General features: G+C 36.4%; 2 protein-coding genes across 6 annotated transcripts; both read left to right on the top strand.

Moving 5' to 3' along the window:
• Positions 1-989: 989 nt before the first annotated feature.
• Positions 990-15,906, top strand: LOC127791744 (uncharacterized). 5 transcript variants are annotated; one of them, XR_008020983.1, is made up of 8 exons: positions 990-1,222; positions 1,992-2,111; positions 2,332-5,286; positions 5,570-5,719; positions 7,614-8,380; positions 8,509-8,617; positions 8,777-8,866; positions 15,737-15,906. XR_008020983.1 is itself a non-coding variant. In XM_052321727.1 (8 exons), the coding sequence occupies exons 3-7, from the start codon at positions 2,362-2,364 to the stop codon at positions 8,780-8,782; spliced, it is 4,476 nt and encodes a 1,491-aa protein (XP_052177687.1). In that variant the 5' UTR covers positions 990-1,222; positions 1,992-2,111; positions 2,332-2,361; the 3' UTR covers positions 8,783-8,804; positions 15,737-15,906. The 5 variants fall into 5 exon arrangements, 1 of the variants encoding a protein (XP_052177687.1); XR_008020980.1 differs by having other exon boundaries at positions 5,570-6,238; XR_008020982.1 differs by having other exon boundaries at positions 2,238-5,286; positions 5,570-6,238.
• LOC127791702 (uncharacterized) lies at positions 13,727-21,358 on the top strand. Its single transcript, XM_052321679.1, has 4 exons — positions 13,727-13,762; positions 15,737-16,775; positions 17,687-17,801; positions 21,193-21,358. The coding sequence occupies exons 1-4, from the start codon at positions 13,727-13,729 to the stop codon at positions 21,356-21,358; spliced, it is 1,356 nt and encodes a 451-aa protein (XP_052177639.1).
• Positions 21,359-22,007: the final 649 nt, after the last annotated feature.

The raw sequence follows: 22,007 nt of genomic DNA, 5'->3' as shown, positions 1-22,007 counted from the left end.
CTTCGACAGCAGGCTTCTTCTCTCAAAATCTTTCGTGAATCTTCCATCGGCATCCCTCTGTTCTTCTCCCTCTCAGATCCACAGCACCGGTCCCTTCCGGCCACCACTGGACCAGATCTGCCATCGTGCTTGTCCCTTTATCTCCTCCGCTTGTCTCTCACTCCCTCTTTCTCTCCCTCTTTCTCCCACCTATTTCCCATACTCTCTATCTAAAACAACCCATAACCCAAAGAGCACCGCCGCCGCGGGCATCATCGGTCGTCGCCCCCTCTATGCTCGCACCGCCTTGTCCCCACCATCGCAAAGAGCACTGCTGCCAACTGTCGCCCCCTTACCTCGTCGCCTGCCCCCCACCGCTTCGCCCGCTGGTTGCCCCTCCCACTATTGGCGTGGGTGGGTGGGAGAGAGATAGGGGTGAGTCTATGAGAGAGAAAAGACAGAGGGAGAGAGAAAAAGACAGAGGGAGAGAGTGAGGAGTTAGTGGGTAGGTGGGTTGTGAGAGAGAAAGATGTCTCTAATATTGGGCGAAAAGTGAAATTGATCTGAACCATTCACTAACACTTTAAACCCATCTCAACCATTCGAAAAATGTCTTCCTCACATTTGTCTTACTATAATTCAAAAATCATCATATCTTATTATATAGATTATTATATTTAATAAATTAATAAAAAAATTAACCCACCACGTCACATGAGTGAGGAAAAGGAATAGATTAAATAAATTCTTAAAATTATCCCACTTTCATGATTTGAATTCCGACTTCAATAAAGTATATGATGTTGTTTAACTTTCAACGTTTGCTTCAAATAAAGTAAATCACTATCACTGTGAAGAGTAGGGGTGGGAAAAAAAATGGGTAAACCGCGGAAATCGCCTGCGTCAAATAAGGAAAATTCTGGAGGGCCAGAAAGCCCTTGCCGAAAGTCTTGATTTGACAAAAATGTCCCTAACAAGTTGGTAATATTTCCCGCAAACCAAACTGGGTCGGTCTTCCTCCTCCTCATCCTTTCAATTCCTAACCAGGGGCGGCCGTCTCTCTCAATCGCACCCCCTTCCTTTTCATGCGGCCATTCCCGTCCTCGTCAACTGAAGGACTATTCTCGAGTCACTCCGTCTCTCTCATCTCCGTCAACGAGACCATCAGAACACCAGAAGCAGCCGTCTCTTTCTCTCATCTCCGTCGGCTGTAGCAGTTTCTGAAACAATGATAAATTTGTGGGTGCGTTTTTTTGTTTCTTAAGACTGAATCTGTTTTTGTAGATTCATCCTATTCTTTTATCTTACGCATATTTTGAGGTGTCTGTCAATATCCAAAGGAAACTAACAGAATTTTTATGTAAAAAGCTCTCATTTCTGAAATTCTGATGAATAATGGCAGATGCTTTAGTTTGAAATGAAAGATCAATTACAGGAAGCCGTATCATTTTGAAGACATTGGGATTTTCCTGTGGATTTACTCTTGTTTTGATTTTATTCTCTCCCCTTTGTTGACAATATAAAAAATCTACAGTTTTTTCCTCTTTTCAGCAAGCAGATCTTTTAGATCTAAATAAAATCAACAACAAATCTCTCTTTAAGTAGAAGCCTCTAACTAAAATCAAAACTAAAATATGAAGATCTTGACAAACTAAAAGCCCTTGACAAACTAAAATCTGAAGAAAGAAACCGAAGGAAGAAACCTAAAAATTTTCCCGGTAAGCCCCAAAAATTTTTCCGCAAACGCTTCTAACTTAATCAATATATCGCGGTATTTTATCAGTCAAAATATCGCGAGATATCACTTCTGTAAACCCGTTGGTAAACGCGTCTGGCCCTGTTGGAGAGCTCAGTTACTAGTAAGCTTTCCAATTCCACGCCTGGCCCCACTTTGCAATTACTACTAGTCAGCCGCATCATTGCGTTGCATTCACGCTCATCTTTCTTTTCTTTACTATTGCAATTCCGATTGTCCCTTAATTCTGTCAAGAGTTAAACTTAGCGGAATGCAGCTTTAACGCGGAATGAAGCATCGTTTTTTCCTGTGGATTGGAGATTCGTCATCTCTCCTGCATCTGCATGCTGTGGTGGATCTGATGAGATCCAAAAGCTCTTTGGTTGAAGAAGATTAGGTACATATCTCTATCTCAAACACACCAACACCACCAACTATTATTCTCTTCTTTCTATTTTCCTTTTTAATTTTTAGTTTACAAGAAGACCTACTCAGTCACCTCACTCTTCTGTCTCTCCAGCAGCTTCCTTCAATTTCTCCTCCTCCTTAATATTATTCCAGACACACGCCATGCGCACATATATATATAGCTACCTCTTTGAAATCTCATTTCACAGGACGGGAGCAATTTGATTTTGACAAACATCATGAGTTCGTGTGTGGGGAAGATTCTCAGTTTTCTTTTCAACGAAACAGTGATGAGGCATGGGGCTTATGTGTTTCAATACGAGGATCTGGTCCACCGACTGGAACAAGAAAATAGGAGGCTCGGTGAAAAAAAGGAGAGAATCCAGCGACTGGTGGATACAGCCACACGCAATGGGAGATTCATTGAAACTGAGGTCTCCAGTTGGCTAGGGGAAGTAGAACAGATGGAACGAGACATCGCCAACTTCCTGCGTCAACAAGAAAACAGAGAACAGATGGAACGAGACTTCGCCAATTTCCTGCGTCAACAAGAAAACGGAGAACAGATGGAACGATACTTCGCCAACTTCCTGGGTCAACAAGAAAACGGAGAACAGATCATGGAACGAGACTTCGCCAACTTCCTCCGCGAACAAGAAAACGGAGAACAGATGGAACGAGACTTCGCCAATTTCCTGCGTCAACAAGAAAACGGAGAATCTTTCAAGTGTTTTCCGGGCTGCATGTGTCCCAACTTACTGTGGCGTCACAAGAGGGGTAAGGATGCTGACGACAAAATGTCGGAGGTCACTAAACTCATAAGTAGGGGTGAGCTGCTACAGACGCCACCAGTGGCACGCGATGCACCTTTCCAATCGGAGCCGCTCTTTGATTCTTCTCAGTATTACACCACGTTCCCATCAAGAGCTTCAGTTTTTGAGGAAATCATGGAGGCTTTGAAGGATTCTGGGGTTGACATGATTGGGGTCCATGGGCCTGGTGGTGCTGGGAAGACGACGATGGTGAAAGAGGTTGCCAAAGAAGCTAGGAAAGTAGGAATTTTTGATAAGATTGTGATTGTAGTTGTGTCTAAAGATCCAAACACCTCAAAGCTACAAGAAGATATTGAATCCCAACTGGAACTCAAGTATGGACGAACAAGTGAGTCAGGAAGAGCGGATGAGTTACGAAAGGCATTGTTAAACGGGAAGAAGATATTGGTAATATTGGATGACCTTTGGCAAGGACTAGACTTGAATGCAATTGGAATTCCTATTTCGGGCCCTAGCCACAAAGATTGCAAAATTTTGCTAACCTCGCGTAGAAAAGATGTCTTCAAAGTGATGGGCGTTCATTCATATTTTTCCGTTGGGTACTTGGAGGAGAACGAAGCATGGGAGTTGTTTACAAAGGTGACAGGAGATTTTGGAGTCGATGAATTGATAGCAAGAGAGGTGAGCAAGAAATGTGGAGGTCTGCCCATTGCTATCGTTGCAGTTGCAGCTGCATTAAAGGACGAGGAAGAGTTTGAGTGGCGCAACGCACTTTTCCAATTAAAGAATTTCCCCCTAAAATACATTGAAGAAATTGATCCAGTGGGCTATACCCCCTTGAAGTGGAGCTATGATTTTCTAAAAGACGAGGATGCAAAGTCGTGTTTCTTGCTGTTGTGCTGTTTGTTCCCTGAAGATGCTGAGATTTATATTGATGACTTGGTTAAATATAGCTTTGCCTTGGGGTTCCTTAGAAGGGTGGATACGCTGAATGATGCAAGAATTAAAGTACAAGCCATGGTTAATAAGCTGAAAAGGTCTTGCTTGTTACTCAATGGAATGGACGAGTATTATGTCAAAATGCATGACGTTATTCGTGACCTTGCAATTTCTATCACAGAGGTGAAGCAAGCAGAACACAGCGGTGGCCAAGATTGGCCAAGACAACAACAGTTCATGGTAGATCACGAAATTCGAGGGTGGCCGAAGAATGATGCCTGGAAGCAGCACACAGCAATCTCATTAAGGATCAATAATGACAACTTTCCTTCTCGTTCCGGCGTGCTTGATTGTCCACTAGTGCATACCCTTGTGTTGAAGCTTGGAAAATTTTCACATATAATAATTCCGAATGACTTCTTTCAAGGCATGGAGGAGGCAAGAGTTTTAGATTTGAAGAACATATCGTTGGAGTTTCCATCATCAGTTTTGAAGTTGAATCATCTTCGAATGTTACGTCTAAGCAATTGCAAATTATTGGGAGACTTGACTACAATTCAAAATTTAAAAAATCACATTGAGATACTTAGTTTTGAGGGATTTGAGATAAAAGAGTTGCCACAAGAGATTGGAGAATTGATTCATTTGCGGTCTTTGAATCTGGGAAGGCCCAAGCTGATGAAAGTGATTCCAAAGGATGTGATATCCAAATTGATCCATCTAGAAGAGTTGTATGTCTTAGGCACCTTTATTGGATGGGATACCAGCGTAGATGGTAGGGGAATGAGCAATGCGAGTATTGCTGAGTTGAAATCATTGACTCAACTAACAGTTTTACATGTGAGTATTTCAGCAGAAAGTTTCAAGATTATGGTGCAAGAATGCCCCAACTTATTTAAGAAATTGATTAATTTTGCAATATTTATAAACCCTCCCTCCGGGTGTTTTATTGATCGTATTCAAACCTTGAATGTTTTGGAAATTCATGATATTCATCGTATAGATGATGAATTTCATCTCTTGATGGACAAAGTTAGTGTGTTGACGTTGAGGAGGATTCCGCATTTGGAAGGGCTATTCTTACATGGCAAGCCACAACTAAAGTTTATAGCAAGTGGTGGGGGACCTTTTAGTAAATTAACCTCTTTAGAAATTTTTGGCTGTGACGGTATGAAATTTCTCTTTTCCTCCTCCATCGCTGGAGCACTCCATCTCCTTCAAAAACTAGATGTATCGTGCTGTAGGGAAATGGAACAAATAATTGGAGTAGTAGATGATCATCACGAAGAGAAAGTTGCAACTGATGAAGCAATTGTTTTCAGTCGATTGGTGGGCTTGAGATTGTGGAAACTTCCACAATTTAAAAGCTTCTATCCCAAAATGGAGAAGGCAGAAATAAAGAAAAACCTTTCAAATTTTACCACAATAGCAGAATCTATCTTTGATGAAAAGGTATGTATTAATTTTTAACATGTTATTTATTTTTTTATTTAACTTATTTTTTTATGATGCTGTTTGATATAATGTCACCAACAAAATTATTTTATTCTTTAAATTATTTTTTATCATTTTAGAAAATAAAGTTAGGACAAGTTAGCTATTGCTTTTTATTTGTATTGTCAAGCTTACTCTTATTATCTGTTTTTTAATCTTTTTTTTTTTTTGTGTCGATAACAATAAAATCAAATATTAAAATATAAAAGTGTATGGCCTAATATTAAGTTTTATATAACAGGTTTCTTTTCCCGTCTTAACATGGTTGAAGATTGTTGAGTTATCAGTGGAATATATTTGGAACAAGCAAGCGATTCAATCTCCAGAAAGATCAAACAAAGTATCCTTTTCTCAATTGGAGGATATTTCTGTTCACAATTGTGATACTTTGGTAAATGTGTTCCCTTCAAATATGCTCCCACGATTACAAAATTTGAAGACATTAACAGTTGAAAATTGTCCTTCTTTGACATTGTTAGTTGAAGACTTCAATCCTAACGTCAAAAGTCCTACAATTAAATTTAAATTCAATGATGTGTTCTCAAAGTTGATAGATCTTCGGTTATATAATCTTCCCAAGTTGATCAAAACATGGCTTAGTGAAGAGGACTACTGCTCCTATGACAATTTTGTCAATTTATACCTAAAAAGGATATCAATTATAGACTGTGGCAGTTTGAGACATGCATTTTCAGCTTTTGTTGCTAGACATCTTGTGCGCATCCAATATTTATGCATAAGTGGTTGTCCAGGAATGGAAGTGATAGTGTCGGAGGATAGGGGAGAAGGAAAGATCGATGATGGTACAATTAAGTTCAATGAATTAGAAGAATTGTGGCTTTATGGTTTGCCAAATCTTAGAAGTTTTTATGAATCCAACTCTGAAGCACCACGTTTATTTAATTATCAGGTACGAATACTCCAACTCTTCTAATGGACATATATAATCAAAGTAAAAAATAAAATTTTAATTTTAATATGTCAATATACAACTATAATGTGTAAAGTTTTAATCCTCCATAGAAGTTAAATATATTGACGTACAATAAATAATTTTATTTTAATTTTTATTATTTTCATTAGGTTAGATTATAAATGTAATCGTAATAAAATAAGTGTATATTTCACACGTTTGAAGTTGAATCTTCTATCATCATTAATTAGATATTATCAAGGGTTCATTTTATAATTTTTATAATTTTTTTTAATTTTATAATTATAGTTTTAACTTTATTTATTAAGTTGGGAGTTGGTCTGGTTACGAGGGCCTTTGTCCGCCCTTCAACCATGGCTTCCTTTCATTCTTAAATAAAAACAATCAAACGAATAAAACCCTCTTGATGAGACAACATTGGGATTCAAATGGTGACCTTTCCCAATAAGGACATGATGATGGAGTTATCATGCTTAATTTGCTGTTAATTTTTAGCTTGTTTGTTTGTTTTAGTTTCTTCTTAATGCTGGGTATCTTATTTCCTTTTACGTATACAATAGTGGCAGCCTTGTTGGGAATTTTGGCTTTGACTGGCCTGGAAACAACCTAAATGCAAGCAGTAACCTTTTTAGGTTATCTTTCCTCCCTCCTTAAAGATGTAAAAGTTAATTTAGTTATGACAATTTTTTTGCCTTGCTAGTCTCCACTAAATACCCCCATCACATTTTGCTCTGCTTTTGTTTTTGTGATCTTAGGGCTTGTTTTCCCTTGGTGGTTGTTGCTTTAGGCCCTTTCTTACTTAGCCAACTTGTTTTGTTGGGTTCTTCCTCCTTTTGTGAGCTTGGTTTTTAATGTACTTTATAAGAAAAAAATTAAAAAAAAAAATCTTCATATTAATGACACTATTGTACACATTAATCTTTCAATTAAAAGTGTATTTCTCTTCCATATATAGCTGCTATTAAGCTCTTAAAGTGAACATAATAAACCCATTTCTCTATAGTCCAAAAAAATTAATGGTAGGTAAATTGCTTCATATACTGTGAAGGAAAATGTGAAGTATAATATTTATTTTTGTTGATGATTTCCATCATAAATCAAAGAAATTAAATTAGAATTTATGGCATTAAACTTCAACCCATGTAAGTAGGCATTACTTTATTTTAAGCAAGTATTATTTTGAAGTTTACAAAAAATGTATGTATGTGTAGATTGTAAGGAAGTAAAAATTACACATATATTATATATATGTGCAAATTTTAATTTTTTTTTATCATTTATTGTTAATTTTATTTATTCTAAGAATAAGAATGGTAATTCTTAGATATCATAACAACATAAGTTTTTGCAGGATGCTTGCTCCAATATGAAAACTCTATGTTTGACAGACCTTAGAAGCACAAGAGAGATACAACTTTGGGATATGAATAGCACACAAGAACATTTACACAATGTGAACTTAATCGGATGCCAAGTCTCGACCAAGGTTTTATCTCATCATTTGAGACGAAGCTTTAGAATAATCAACAATTTATCCTTAAAGAATTGTCAAGGGTTTAAATATGTTATTGATTTTGACGACACGATAAGCGTTTGTGAGGAGCTATTTGTTGATGTGGAAAGATTAACGCTCAATGATTTACCTGAGTTGATATCTCTCTGGAACAAGAATTTTCATGAAATTGAGAGTTTTCGAAACTTAAAGTACATAAATATCCGCAAGTGTCCTCAAATGAAAAGTCTGCTTACACATTCCATGGCTACGACTCTTCAACACCTAATGAAGCTAGTAGTGGAATATTGTGAAATGATGGAAGAGATTATTATTATTGAAGAGAATAATATTAATATTGCAGAGGAAGAAAAGGTCCCTTGGCAGATTGGATTTTCAAAATTAGAATATTTGATTTTAATTGGCCTACCAAACCTCAAAAACTTTTGCAATGACGAGAGAGGTTCCTTTAGCTTTTTATCATTGCGTGGAGTTAGCGTGAATAATTGCCCAAAAATGAAGACCTTTGTTTCTGGACAAATTTGCTTGTTGCCGAGGATGATGCGAGCCGTGGTAGGAGATGAAAAGGTTGAAATCACAAATCTTAATGGATATTTTGAGACCAGGTAAAATCGTAAAATCTTACACAATTTGTGGGCACTTACCTTATATTTACTCATACTATTTTATGTACTTTTTAATTTGTTCCATTTTGAAAGTATGTGGATATTAACTTGCCATTTTTTCCTAACAGGAACCACCCGGTGAAAATCATACATTGGGGAGATAGTAGCTTCAGCTTGGGTGAATTATTGGGGAAAGGTTACGATGATCCTCAGGAAATCAGAGACCGCATATATCCGGTAGATAAACCCTTATTGTAAAACAAACTTTTTTTCCTCGGTTTTCTAATTGAATTTAGTATCAAATTTGCTTCGTTTGTTATCAACTCTTTGTTTGGTGTGGTACAATTTGAAATTTTTCATGTTTTGATGCAAATCTTAAACACGGTTCTGATGCAGATTTAATGAAGAAAAACCTATATATAAGGTGAGCAATTCAAGATCGATGACGATGATGATAAATTAAGTCCATTGGGTACTATTTGATAGGTAACTTTGAATTATTTTCCCAATGATGATCTATATTTATAGAGTTTTGTTGTGATTTGTTGCTTTGTTGTTTTCTTAAGCGATGGGCGTTTGCTAGATTGTTTTTGGGACATTGTGCACGCGTGGTTACATATACATAAGCATATACATATATATTGTTCATGATGTTGGGACATGTAATGAAGGATTTATTTTTATTATTAAAATAATTATAAAAAAGTGTGTGCTTTCTTTGAACTTTTAATTGCAGAATTTGTTATATATTTGGTTTGTATAACAATATTAAAGCATTTTTGTTTAGTTGGGTCTAATGGATAGATGTGTGTGTGTTTATAATTATATATTTATTTAATTTATATTTGTCTTGTTTGAAAAAAAAAAAGAAAAAGAAACTTAAAAATTGTGTAGATTGGCTTTCAATTGAAAGAAACAATCTATTGGAAAAGAAATGTTATTCCGCCTATGATTCTTAGAAAAATAAAAAAGCTTACAGAAATTCTTCATAATGCAAAAATTATTACCTTAACATGAACCTTGAGAAAAGTAATTTGATCAGGTGGTGGAGCAAAATTTTGATTTATTCATTCAGAGAGCAATAGTAATAGTTTCTTCCTGTCACCCCACTTGTCTAAACCTATTCATAGCTTCTACCTATAATTCAAATTTAATTTTCATCAATAATTAAAACACTAGCCATTATAATTAAAATTTATATTTGTCACCATTAAGAATTAATTTGGGTTTGAAATAAAAAAAATTATATAAGACTCCTTTTAGTAGAGATTTATCTTAGTCGTAGAGGATGAAAAATGTTGCCTTTATCTCCTTCCTTAGTGGTGGCAATGTTAAAAGAAATATAGAGCTGTGAATTAGTGGCGGAGCCACGCTTTGTCCAGTTGGGGCCCCATCTAACTTTTTTATTTTTTGATTTTTTATATATATTATTATAAATAATTATAATTTTTATAATTTGGTCAGAACTAAAATTATAATTTAGCCCAGAGTAAAATTCGTTCTTGACTCCGCCACTGTTATGAATAAAGAGAAAATAAAAACTAATGATGACCTATTTGTTCCCGTCTGTTGTTCGAAAGGTGGTTCACCACCACCCAACATGATTGTTCATATTCCCCGCTCCGAGCTCATTGCTCATTATCACAAGGCATTGATAAGGCGTTGCTACAAAATCTTAAAATCCGATCAAATGGTTGAATTGAATGGGTAAAAATTTCATTCAGTTCATGTTCACACAGTTGTGTGTGCTTAGCCCCATTTGGTCCCACCACACGATTTGATTCTCAAATCAAAGTGTATTATTCTTATTCATAACTGTAGAACTCATCCCTTTGCAACTTTCATGTTTTCAAGTCATTAATATTTAAGTAATTTTTTATTATACAATTTATAAATTAGAAAGTTTCATTGTTAAACTATTAATAGTTTCATTGTTAAACTATTAATATTTAACTAAGAGATATCAATAATGTTATTTGTCAACTCCTAACAAAATATGAGATTGATGAGGAATTTAGAATGAAATAAATATGTACATAATATTTTCTAAAAAAAATTGTTGTCATTAGTTTTCCAATTTATATTTTTGTAAATTTATAAATATTTATAATAATTCATAAATCACACAGCCAACTAAACATATGCTAACTCTATATACAACTACATCTTAGAAAGTATACCTAATGTTCTACATTATTTAATTTGACATGTGCTTTGAAATGGGCAATTAATTATTTAATTTTACGCAATTATTTGACATGTTCTACATTAATGAATGAACTCAAAGTGGGTCAGTTCGTAAGTATGATTGATTATGCTAAGTTAACTTATCATTGCATATGCTTGAAATTTGCTGGTTTTATGGTTCTGAGTATGTATCTTGTTTGACCAGTGTTATATACATTTCATTCAATGGGAAGATCTGTAGTTTTAGGGTTCTTTCCATGCTGTAAATATAATGAGAAAAACCAAAATTTGAAAATTTATTGACATAGGACATATATGGTATTATGAGAATATTGATTGATTGGATGCTTGTTTAGGGCTAGAAGGTGTCTCGACCCAAGGGTTGCAATGTAATTTTAGTTGTATTGTTGAATGTGAATTGAATTCTTTCTCTCTAAAGTCTCTCTCTTTCCCTCCAAATTCTCTCTCTGTTTTTCTCTTTTTTCTCCCTTCTCTCTTCTTAAACATTCTCGAATTTGAGTCTCCCTCAGGAGACTTGACAATTGGTATTAGTGCTGGTCATCTTCGATTGTGATCTGGTGACGATAGAACGAAATTGGGTGAGATCACGATTCGGATGAAGTCTGGAGAAATGGCATAAGGCACTAGATTGAAGTAGTTGGAGAATAGGATGGAGGTAATGGAGGTTGGGCTACCTAGACTCGGGACATGGTGACACAGAGTGGCTAATTGTTTGTACTAAGGATGGTCTAGATCTAGGGGCATGTGGGGAGGTGGATTGATTTTGCAGAAGAATTGTGTTAAATTTTGAGAAAGAAACATGGTTGATGTGATTGTGAAATTCAACAAATTTAAATAAGAGGGAATGGTCACTGTGTACCAGGAGAAATTTGAGGAGTTAGGGGCATTGATATGGAGTGCTCAACCCACTCTATTACCTACTGCCTATTATGACTTCTAAAAGCTATTTTGTAGATAACCCCCTCAGAAAGAACCACTCAAAATTACATTGTAACGCCCCGCTTTCCTGGCGCGTTATAACTTGGATAATTTTGGGATAATAATTTTTTTTTTCCTTTCAAACTAATCCTAAATCACATCGTACATCGAATTCATCCCAGAATTCCCATTCATTTTTCTCGAAAGAGAATCATTATACACATCAAATGCGGAAGCAATGATCGAAACCTGATATCTTAATATTGATCATAAATCAATTCTTACATCTTAATTAACCATAGGGATATACATCAACATTCCTCAAACATTCAGAATTCAAAGTAACATAACTTAAATACATGGGCTACATAACATACATTTCATTCTCATGCACTCTGTTAAGTGTCATTTCATGCCACATTTATCCTCATATCTGCTACAATCTCCATCTGGAACGTTTGAATATTCTAGGGGCAAAGCCTAAGTTAGATGATGAATCATCTAAATAAGGGTACAGAAAACATATTTCATGCATGAATGCAATGTTTTACTCATCGTAGGTGTCAATTGCACCTCTCATGCTACCTACCATTTTTACGACCACCTCTTTCGAAGCCGGGGTGTATGCGGGCACCCTTGGTAAAATAGCGGTGTTAGTTCGTACTCTCTACAGCCTTGATGCGTGTGATCAATGATATCAACGTGTATATATGCATTTTATAGCATGTCATGTATGCAGTCTACGTGATAGATACATATTGGAACATGTCAATATGATGAAAGCGTTCCCGAGGATTGAGTTTTTTTTAAATATAAATCACTTACAAACCAAGTATTTTTTTATAAAACTAAATTTAATTGGAAAGTACCACTTACCTTCTCAAGCTTATCTCGTTATTCGTGCATTGCCTGAAAATACGTGTATCGCCTCAATTTGCGTGCTAACCTCAAAATTTGCACCAGCCACTTCAACTTAAGCCTCAAAGCATCTTAATCATCATAATTATTTAAATTAGCATCCAAAACCTATTTTTCATAATTTCTTACATTTTCTTTATTTTTCTATCTATTTTTCCTCAATAAATCCAAACTAAATATTTCTAAAATATTTTCTCAAATATTTCACTACAACAATTCATAAAATAATATTCTTGAATTTCTGAAATTTTCTAGGAAATTTTACTTACCTTAACTTAGCATCTTTGGCTTTGTCGGAATGCGTGTCATATCCTCGAAATGTGTAACACCCCACTTACCCAAGGTGTGTTAGGTCTTAGGAATTTGGGTCTTTTTTTTTATTTTTTATTTACGTTATTCCCAAAATTCCCTTAGACCTATCTAGTGCTTAACGAAATATTTTATACACTAGAGATAAATACAATCTTATAAAGCGAAAGCTGAAATCGAACCTGCTCATAGCGTTACATATATAAATAATTGAACATGACATTCATTACAAGTTGATACATAAGCTTCTAAAGATAAATTAAAACGTACATAATTTCTTGAAATATTCATATCACAACATAACATGGCACATTTGCTCGTTTCTTGACGGCTCGCGTCACTAGACATCTTCGACTTCCGTAACATCACTACAAGTCTCGACTGGAACGTCGAATGTTTCAGGGGCAAAACCCAAGTTAGATGATGAATCATCTAAGTAAGGGTACATAATGCTATAACATGTGTGTATGCAATGTCTTACTCATTGTAGGTGTCAACTGCACCCCTCATACTACTTACCATTCTTACGGCCACCTCTTTCGAAGCTGGGGTGTCTGGGGGCACCCTTGGTAAGGTAGCGGTGCTAGTTCGTACTCTCTATGGCCTCAATGCGTGTGATCAATGATATCATCGTGTACATATGCATTACATAGCATGTCATGTGTGCAGTCTATATGATGGGTGCATACTAGAACATGTCAATATGATGTAAGCATTCTGAAGAATCAAGTTTATGTATAATCGTACTAATTTGTAACAGTACACTTACTACTAAGTTGCCTCGAGAAGCGTGTCGACCTTGATAATCGTGTCGAGCGGGCTATTTCCCAATCCTCTTACCTCAAGGGTCCAGGGTGTCATTCGCGAGGCTTCAACGGGTTTGGATTGGGTCGAAGTTGGAATTCAACAAGGCTTGGGCCTGGAATAGTTTTTAGAATCTTCTCTGCGAGGTACTCGAAGGGGTCTTCATGTGACAAACGACGTGGGACCTTGATGGGGCCTTCAATGGATTGGTCTTTCAAGGCTAAGGTAAAGTCGTCCAGAATTTAGCCTGCAGGCACAATAACAGTTAGAAGGCCACGAGAGGGAATTCCCCGCGCGGGCTCTTCGACGGCCAAGTCAGACAATATTCTGAGAAATATGTCCAATGCATGTCGCATATATTATGCACGACGTTATTGATATGTGCATAAATATTCATGTTTATGCTGATGAATAGTTGCGGGTGAATAATTGCTCTTTCATGAATAGTATTGTTCAAATAATCGATTGGTTGCTGATTATAACCGATTGGCTGCTGATTATAACAGACTGGGTCTTGGTTTAAACCGATTGGCCCAAGAACCGAGTGGGTTTTCATTAGAACTGATTGGGCCTTGATTAAAACCGACTGGCCTAAAAACGAGTGGCCTTGAGAACCGACACTGTAGCAAAAATCGATTGCCAAGAATCGAGTGCCTCTAAAGAACCGATTGGCCAAGAACTGATTGGCCAAGAATCGATTGGCTTAAGAACCGATTGGCTCCAAAAAATCGATTGCCCTTAAAAGACTTGAGAGCAAAATAAACCCCTTGTCTCTCCCAAAATGAATCCCCTTGGCGAAGAGGCAAGCCTCCTATTTATAGAGGAGGGAGTGAAGGACACGTGGCAATCATCTTGGGCTTCCCGGGGGACACGTGGCAACCATCAGGAACTTTCCAGATGGCATATTCTCAATCTATTCGACTCCGGGATTTTGAAGAAGCACGGGCAAAAAATCGAGTGGGACCCACTCGGTTTAAAGGAATCGAGATCCACTCTGTTCCCTTAAACTGAGTGGGTTTTGGTGGTGGCCACCACTTGAACCGAGAGACAGGGGCCTAGAGGCCCCTTAATAAAACCGAGAACCGAGTGGGTCTCGGTTCCTATTAATTATAACTGAGACCCACTCGGTTTAAAGGAACCGACTGGGGGCATTCGACCCCATTAATAAAATCAGAGAGGGGGGCCTAGAGGCCCCTAAATAATAACCGAGACCCACTCGGTTCAATGGAACCGAGTGGGTCTCGGTTCCTTGGAACCGAGAGGCACTCGGTTCCTAAGAGCCGAGACTATTAGGTGGCCACCATTGCATGGCCACTATGCAAACTGAATGGGTCTTGGTTGCAATCGAGACCCAGTCGGCTTTGTGGCCACCCCTTGGTGGCCACTTTGGGCCAAGGAACCAAGTGGGGTCTCGGTTCCATTGAACCGAGACCCACTCGGTTTTTTCCACAAAACTGAGTGGGGTTTCGACCCCACGCATTAAATTAAATTTTGCTTTAATTTTTCCTTTTCAACTAGCGTTTAATCCGCATTTACTCACCGATATTTGCTGGGCATATCACTAAGTAAACTTATCACTGCGTATATTGGAAATTTGCTGGTTTTATTGTTCTGAGTATGTATCTTGTTTGTTTTTGACCAGTGCTATATAACATTTCATTCAATGGGAAGATCTGCAGTTTTAGGGTTCTCTCCAAGCTGTAAAGATAATGAGAAAAACCAAAATCTGAAGAATTATTGATATAGGACATATCTGGTATTATAAGAATACCGACTGATTGGATGCTTATTTAGGGCTAGAAGGCTAGGAAAAATTGTTGAAGAGGCTAAGATTTATGTGTAATGGGTTGGGGGGCAATCCAATTTAGAGGCAGAAGAAGGCTGCACAGATGAATTTTGGGGTCTGAAAAGCATGGAAATAGCATTACGGAAATAATAATTTGAAATTGACTGTTAGGATAGAGAGGAAGAAATGGCTTCTAGTTATCAAAGGAAAATTATGACTACATTTTCCTTTTTCTTTCATTTGTTTCCTTGATGGTGAAGTGGGGGGTTTGTTCTATTAAAAGGGGCTCCTATATGTGCAGTGCAATTCCTGTGTTTTAGACTTGGAGGTAGGCCAACCTTGTGTTCTCTCGTTTTTATTTTTCAAATCCTTGTATGAGTTCTGTTATTGATTAGGGATTTTTGTTGAAACAGGACATTGTAGGACCTTCCATTGAAGAAAATGAACTAAACAGGGGGCAGCATACATCAAAAGATGAAATTTCATTATCTAATATCTTAAATCTAGAAATAAAATGGCCAACTGATACAGAGGAATCAGAGCATAGTCTTGGAAGCAATTTATCCACACACAGCAAAAGTTCTTTGAACTTGGCTGGAACTGATTTGGACAACTTTTTTCCCAGTTTAAAGAGGGACATGGTTTCTAATTCATCGGAAGGGCAACATGCAATTGACAGGCTGAGTAATAATGTGGAAATAAAAGCATTTCCCAGGCAGGAAAATCTTAGCTCATTTCAGAACGTTCAGCATTCTGTAACAGCATCCAGCTCTTCTGAAGTAAAAGACAATGATGGTTTTTCTGGTTGGAAGGCAGATTTTCAGTATACTGATTCTGGAAATCAGCATGAAGCTTCAGGATCATTTGATGCTTTTATAGGTTCTACGGTTGACCTGTATGCACACATGGATTCAGTTTTTGGACCTGGAAAAAACTTGGAAGATGAAAGACTGAAGGATACTTCAACACTTTTGGCTTCAGCTACAAATGACTGGAGTGAAGATGACCTTTGGAATAACTCAAACTACTCGGCATCTAACCTGACTGGACATGTTGAGGCAACCATCAAGAGTAAGGATGGGATAGCAGCAGATAAATTAGACACTCCTTCAAGTGTTGATTGGTTTCCGGATGATCAATGGCAAACTAACAGCATGACTCCTCTTGACAAGAAGACAAGCAAAGAAGATGATTCGTTTGATGTGTGGAATGATTTTGCAAGTTCTACTAGGACACAAGGTGCTTCAACAAATTCGTTGACACAAAGTACTTATCAGAATGCTGCTGTTGACGAACAAACATCAAATACAATTATTCCGGGCTCAACCAACAACTTTCAGGAAATGGATTTTGGTAGTTTTTCACAATCAGATCTCTTTTCTGGATTATCTAACAATCAGCATGATTCTGTAGAAGTGAACAGCATGCAATCAGAAGTCCATGTCTCACGAGGTATAATCTCTCAGAATGCCTCTTTCCCTCTAAAAGTCTATTCATCAATCATTTTTCCCTAATAATTTGAAAGGAGGTCTTAATGGAGTGGATTATATCGATTAACATATGGTTGAATAGTCTAGGACAAGATTGTTTCCTTTTCATCCATATAGAGGTTTTTCTAATTATTATGTGAACTTGTTCCAAATAGTCATTCATAGATTTCATCGAACACAGTTTACCATTTATATAAAAGTAAATGAAGTTGCAGTACTGGGATATAGCTTTTATGTGTTCTTATACCAGGGTATTTAAGATGCTTAGACGTGATCCTTGATTACATGTATGCCAAATGTTTTTATGTAGTCCTCCTTTTTTTTGGGGACCAATGCAGTCTTTGGGTTAAAATTCTCTAACAATTTTATAACTAATCAGTTACTGTGACTTGAGATCTGAGTTGGTCGTAGGTTTGGTTGCTATATGTACTTGGATGCTTGAGATATAGTGCCTGCAATTCAATTTTGGTGACCAGTTCCCATTATCCACAACTATAAACTGTTGAACTTTTGTTTCTTTAAAGAAGGCAGGTCTATCCTTTTTCTTTTTTCCTTTATGGAAAACAATATTTTGCATTGTTTATTTGGACTTCTGATGTGGGGGCTTTAACATATTTTATTGTTTCTTTGCAATCTCACTCGGTAGTTCAGTCAAGTGTATATTTGGACTCCGCCATGGTGCATCTAATCCATATACCCAGCATAACAATTTATGACTAACTGATTTCTCTTAGTTGGGCATTACGGATTTGTTAAATTGGGTTTAAAGATTTTCTATCTAGTAGTGAACTTAAATACTGTGATTCAAGAGGCTGGTGTTTTTGAAGTTTTCATGTAGAAGTTAACATTGAGGTTGCCCCGTTCTTTATTTAGTGCCTACACTGATTCCTAGAAGGTATCCACCTCAAGTGTATCTTCAAGATGGTGTACACATTATACTTTACAGCGGAAGAGTGGTGCCCATTCAGTTCCCCTATGCCAGCTTAGAGTATGCCATATTCTACTTGTGCTATCATTAACCCAACAGCCTTAATTCTTTACATTCCGGAACACCATTGGGAAAGAGCAGTATCATTTTTGCATTCATATGGCAACTCAGAGCATACTGCATTCTCCAAGTGCTTGTGTTGGTCAACTCCACAAGCACCGTCAATATTTTGGTGACATTGCTACAAGGACTGGTACTCATTGAACAAAAAAAAAAAAAAAATCATCTCTATAGCTTGGTCAGTTAGTATAAGTAGGAGGTTCTCAAAGCCACCGAGCTTACAATCTTGAGCTTCTCACAATGAGAGAGTAAACTTTTAGGTCCTGATTCTCATAGTTGTCACAATCCCAATCCAGATCACGAGATCATATGATCCCACAAGCCATGACCTTGGAATCGGCCTGAATTGGACAAAAAAATTATCTCCATAGGATCATATTAGGATGTTGATTGTAGGATCTTGATCCTGATATCAATCCAACAGGATCCACGATCCTATCTAAGCCTCATTTTTTGTTGGCCTATTTACTATATATCTATACATATATGTTATATTTTTGGTTGTGAACCTTTTTGCCAAATGGGCCATTACCGGATTAAGAAAATTAAAAAATTGGGGATTTCTTGTCTTCAATTGCAAAATTCAAATCTTTTCTAGATTGCCTTCCATCAAAGAATAAACAAGGTTCAAGCATCTTTGATAGGGATATTTGAGTTTGATTTTGATTTTAAAAAAGATTTAGATTAGATTTCATCTTGTTTTGTCGTGTTCTGTTAGATATTTGAGTTAGTTTAGTGTTTAGGATAAGATATTGTTCTGTTCGATATTTGATATTTGTTCTCTTATCTTGTTTTGTTAGATATTTGATCTTATTCTAGTTTGTTAGGATTTTCATTTACAAGTCCTATTTAAGAGATTAGTATTATCTTTTAGGGAGATTAATTTGATCTTATCCTAGTTAGTTAGGATTTTCATTTACAACTTAATGTAACCTTTTTTTTCAGCTTTTGGTGATTAAAAATATGGTTTATTTCTCTCTCTTCTTTTCGTTTTCTTCTTGTCTTTCTTCTTCTTCTTCTTCTTCCCTCTTATCTCTTTTCTCTTTCCCCTATTTTCTGCAATTTTTTTACTGCTGTCTCGTTTCAATGTTTTTCTTTTTTCTTGTTCTTTGCTGCTGCATCAACAGTCATATTATCTCTTCTTATTTTTCCCCTTTTTGGCTTTATCTTCTCCTTCTACTTAATTCATTATTTTTATTTGTTTTTGTGAAAGATTTTAACTTGATCTGGGTTTCATGATATTACTTCTCTTTTTTGACACAACTTTAAGCTTATTATATATTCTGAAGTTCATTTTAAGCTGATTCCACTTAGTGAGATTAAGGCATGGTATATTGTTGCATGGGCTCAATATTATATAAACACTGATACTCCACTTTTGGTAATTGGTAGGATCTTGTGATTTTCGTTCTGATCCTATTATCCAATCCTAAAAAATTCTCTCCACGGATCCTGCATAGGATCCCGATTTTCAGAACATGCTCATTCTGCCCTTTGGTAAAGTCATGGCTCTCTTTACCACGGATCTCTCTTTCTTTATGGTTATTGGCTAGTGTTTTTTTCTATGTCTGGCAGTTTTATGTTTGCTAGTGTGATAGGGATTAATTTATCTTTTTTTGATATATCATTATTGTTTAGATGATAGTTATATTTTATTTAGAGAATGGAATCATATTTTGATCTTGTTAAATATTTTGATTTAAAAGATCGGTTTTGGATTAGGATTTATTTCGTTAACTTATTATTTTGATGTGTTTCCCTTTTTTTGATAATTATAGATGTTATAGGATTTGGATTGGAATCATATTAGAATTTAGATTCTTAATCTTTCTACAGTTAGGTTTAGTTTTGACATATAGAAGGGCTCATAATTTAACTTTTTATTCTGCTTTTGATGATTCAATAATATTATTTCTCCTTCTTGAGTTTCTCTGTCTCTCTCTCTCTCTCTCTCTCTCTCTGTTCTTTTCTATTCTTGTTTCATGTTCTTGGCTTCTTCTCTTATCCAGCTTCTTCTTCTAAATCTTCTTCTTCTTTAACAGTTTTCTGTCCTAAACTTTCTGTGATTCATTCCTGTCCCGTATGATAGTGCTTACTGCATATTATGACTTTTAAAAGCTATTCTGTAGATAGCCCACTCAGAAAGAACCACCAAGAACTACATGATTCCATGACACTGACTTAGAGACTGTTTGGCTTTGCGGTTTGACTGCTTATAAGCTGCATAAGCAGCGTTTTTGAGTGAAGTGTTTGGCAACACAAAAATGCTTAAATGCTAGGTAGCTTAAACACTACTATAATAGCGTTTGAGAAAAACTGGTACCCCTAGCTTTTGCGAAAGAAGCTATTGCATTGACTAATGCTATTACTATTTTGCCCTCAAACATTTTGAATATTTACACCTTGTCCCTTTCATCTCCCATCTTCGAGCTTCTACCATTACTGCTGTTGCCGCCATCGCCCTTTCTTCAGATCCGCCTTCGTCGTTGCCCCTCCTCCAGATTAGCAGTCACCATCGCCCTTCCTCCAGATCCATCGTTGGCATCGTTGTCGTTGGCGTCGTCCAGCAAAGTTGCCTCAAGCTGTTGTTGGGTTGGTGGGTCGCGCCATCTCTGCAAGCCGCCGTTAGGTTCCATTTCAACCTCTTACGGTCGGCACTGTTGGCCATCGTTGCCAATCGGCCGTTGCCCGTTAGCCATCCCCCCCACCGACCACCACTCGTCAGCCATCGCCCCCATTGGCCATTGTTGCCACCGTCGGTCATCGGCCGTTGTTCTCGCAGCGTGTATATATTTATATATATATATATATATATAAAACAACAATGAACATAATATATGTTATATGTATATATAACCCAAAATAATATATATTATTATATATAACATTTATAATATATATAGTAATATTGTATTAATATATTTTTAATAATTATGTATAATTTATTAACATTTAATAATAAAATTTTACATCATTCAACATCATGTCTATTTTGGTCTTTTTTGTCAAGTTTTAATAACTTATCAGCTCTTTCAAACCAAACACATAAATATTAATTGATAGCTTAAAAACGCATTTATCCAAACACATTATTAGCTTAAATGCGATTCAACTTTTAACTTGAAAGCTAAATAGCTTAAAAGCTATGAAAAAAATGGGTAAGCCAAACAGCCTCTTAGTGTTTGCCGCTAAGTTTCTCTGTCTCTTTGTACTTCTTTTATTAGATACTTGTTCCATTCCATGCATTCTCCTCACAAGAGCCACTATGTATGGTTTAGTTCATAAACCTAAATAAATAATCAACTCTTTACTTTAACCTTAATTTGTGCAGGATGGATGGTGCAAAAGTTGACCTGAAAGGGGCTTATGGAGAAGCTGATAAAGGAGATATTTTCAACTCAGCCAAACAGCCAGAGGCTGATGTAGAGAGTTTGTTGTCACAGATGCATGATCTTTCTTTCATGTTGAAGACCGATCTGTCATTCCCCTCAAAGTAGAAATATCTGTGAGTTCATTCCTCCAGGTTAAGATCCACGATTTGGTTGTTTGTCCTTGTATCTTGTAATGATTTACCTAGTATGTAGTCTTGTCTCAATATTTTGCCAAAATTGCATCCTTTGACGATTCTCATTAATCAGTCATTGGGCTTTTATTTTTATCAAGAAGTTTCTAATGGTTTTTAGTGCATCCCCTTATAAACTGCCTATTCTCTGTATTGCAGAAGAAAAAATGTTGTGAAATTTCTAGGAGAAAGAATGGATGATAAATCGAGTGAACTGCAATGACATTTTCTTAGGCTTTTCAAGCTTTCTTGGTTGGCTATTTGTTGCCTTATTGTGTTCATTGCTCCATGAAAACACTTAAAAAATAAAACACCTAGTTGGTATTTGATTTACCTTGTGAATAGCTATTGTGATAGGTTTAAGACTCTTAGTCTAATTATGCTTATGGACCATAAAAAGACATTCTTGGTTCAATTATTAATTAGATCACATCTTGAGATTAATTGAGTTTTCACAGTTTGAAAAAAAAATTTATTGAGAGATTGTGTTTAAGGTCTTTCAGTCAAGATAATTGTGTTGTTAAGCTTTGGCTAACTATGTGTAATGGTTGGAGGGTTTTTAAAGTTTGTTCTAAAATTTTGTT

Source organism: Diospyros lotus, chromosome 15 (genome assembly GCF_014633365.1).
Source record: "Diospyros lotus cultivar Yz01 chromosome 15, ASM1463336v1, whole genome shotgun sequence".
Taxonomy (NCBI): domain Eukaryota; kingdom Viridiplantae; phylum Streptophyta; class Magnoliopsida; order Ericales; family Ebenaceae; genus Diospyros; species Diospyros lotus.
Note: the sequence above shows the minus strand (reverse complement) of the source record. Positions and strands in the feature narration are given on the sequence as shown.